The following is a 1,816-nucleotide window of genomic DNA, read 5'->3' as shown; positions in this document are numbered from 1 at the left end:
CGGGGGCGGCGCGGGTCGCTGCGGGGCGCAGGGCCGCGCCGGGCCGGGGGCGGTGCGGGCCCGCTGCGGGGCGCCGGGCCGGGGGCGGCGCAGGAGCCTTTCCGCTGCGGTGTTTAACGCGAGTGGGAGCCGAAGCGGGAGACGGTGCTTGGGCGCCCCTGAAGAGGGGAGAAGCAGGGGGAGCATCGGGTGGGAGGCCATGGTCTCGGTTGCACCCCGAAGCGTGGCCTGTAATTTTGGGGAACAGCACCTTAAAAGGTGGATTTCAAATAGGATCAATCCAGTCTGTGTTGCATACAGCGTATATTGCACACATTATAAATCTGTAATATATACGTATAATGCATGTATAACGTATGTGAACCAAAGATCCGTTCAAATGTGTTGCTAAGAGATTTCTTGGTAAGTCCCTTTTGGTACAGGGACTGCCTTGGCATGATGTCACCTGTCTCCCTAAGGACAACTGTACGCCTTCAGCAATCACTTGCATGGAAAAATAGCACTGTGGAAGAATGGTAGCTAACTTTATGCAGTTTGGCACCGGGGAAAAGGGGAAAGCAGCATGGGGTATGTGACAGGTGCTGCGGAGAGATCCGCAGCAATTGGTGTACAGGCCACAACTGTGCCCCGAAACTGTCGTTGTGTGTAGCTAGAGTTATTTTTGTGCTGTTTACCAGGCAACACTTGTAAGCTCACGACACTCAAAACAGTAACTCCTTCTATCGCGCGAACCAGAGAGAAATCTGTAATTGTTATTAGGGACACAGAGTTTGCAATACATAAATGAGCATTTGTGATTCCAGCCAGGTAGTCAAGTGTAAAACATCCACCCTAGCTGGACTGCAGCAAAAAAGTGCCCTTAAAATAAGAGTTGCTATTCATGATTTCGAAAGATTGTGTTGAGAGCAAAGCAGACTGTTCTGCATAATAGTTCTTGTTTCTGAAGTACAACAGCAGGGAAAGCATCACAGTTTTACTGTGGAATGAAAATCAAAGTGTCAAAAAAGTTTTCCAGAGAACATGCAAAAGAAAATTACTTCCATGGAGTATTTTGTACCAGTTATCCAGTACACCGTGTCTTAATCCTCTGCTGTGAGGAACAAATGAGTTATTTTTTAAAACTCTATTCTTTTGTTTGTGAATGATTAACTGCTGTTACAAATTGAACTCTCTTCAAGACAGCATGTGTCAAGTGAATAAAATGCTTGCTTTCTTTTTTGTCAGGGCTGTGTAATTTTGGATCTATACATCTTAAATGAAATAGATCACTTTGACAAGGCACGCATGACCCAGTCAGTAGCTAGCAAGTGGCTGGCACATTTTTCCAGTGCAAAAGATGTGCCACAGGTGTCTGTCCTTAGAGTCAAGAGGGTGAGTAGTGAGGCTCAGCTGGAGCAAATTAGTCTCTCAGTCCACAAAACAGTGAGCTTTGAAAGATTTATCCCTGGATTTGGCATTGAATTTAGAATTAGGTCCACTGTGGAGTAAGGAGAGAGTAGTTGCAGGCAGCAAGTTTGTGGATTTTCTTTGTTTGTCCTCCAGCTAATGACTCACCTGCTCCTGTGCTTGACTGCATGTTTCAAAGGATGGGTCAGTCTTCATCCCTGTGTTGCGTGACTTGTGTTAAAGGCAGAATTTGGCCTCAAAAGACAGTAATAGAGTAGGATTTCTGACTCTTATCATCTATTAACTGTGTTCTAGAACCAACAAAGATAGGTTAAAAGATCCTAAGAAACAAAACGGGACTTAAGCTGAAGTGTTGTGGATGTCCAGAACAAAAACTCTCCTTAAATACCTCCTAATTCTGGAGATTTTT

At 45.4% G+C, this 1,816-nt stretch overlaps 1 protein-coding gene across 1 annotated transcript in view; it reads right to left on the bottom strand.

Annotated features, from left to right (window-relative positions):
• LOC112964508 (molybdopterin synthase sulfur carrier subunit-like) overlaps nt 1–1,602 on the bottom strand; it is a 5,222-nt gene extending 3,620 nt beyond the window's left edge. Inside the window, exon 1 of the mRNA XM_026062709.1 lies at nt 1,555–1,602. Coding sequence (XP_025918494.1) covers nt 1,555–1,602 — 48 coding nt within the window. The remainder of the gene's footprint in view (nt 1–1,554) is intronic.
• Nucleotides 1,603–1,816: the final 214 nt, after the last annotated feature.

Source organism: Apteryx rowi, unplaced genomic scaffold, assembly GCF_003343035.1.
Source record: "Apteryx rowi isolate R43461 unplaced genomic scaffold, aptRow1 scaffold_192, whole genome shotgun sequence".
Lineage (NCBI taxonomy): Eukaryota > Metazoa > Chordata > Aves > Apterygiformes > Apterygidae > Apteryx > Apteryx rowi.
Note: the sequence above shows the minus strand (reverse complement) of the source record. Positions and strands in the feature narration are given on the sequence as shown.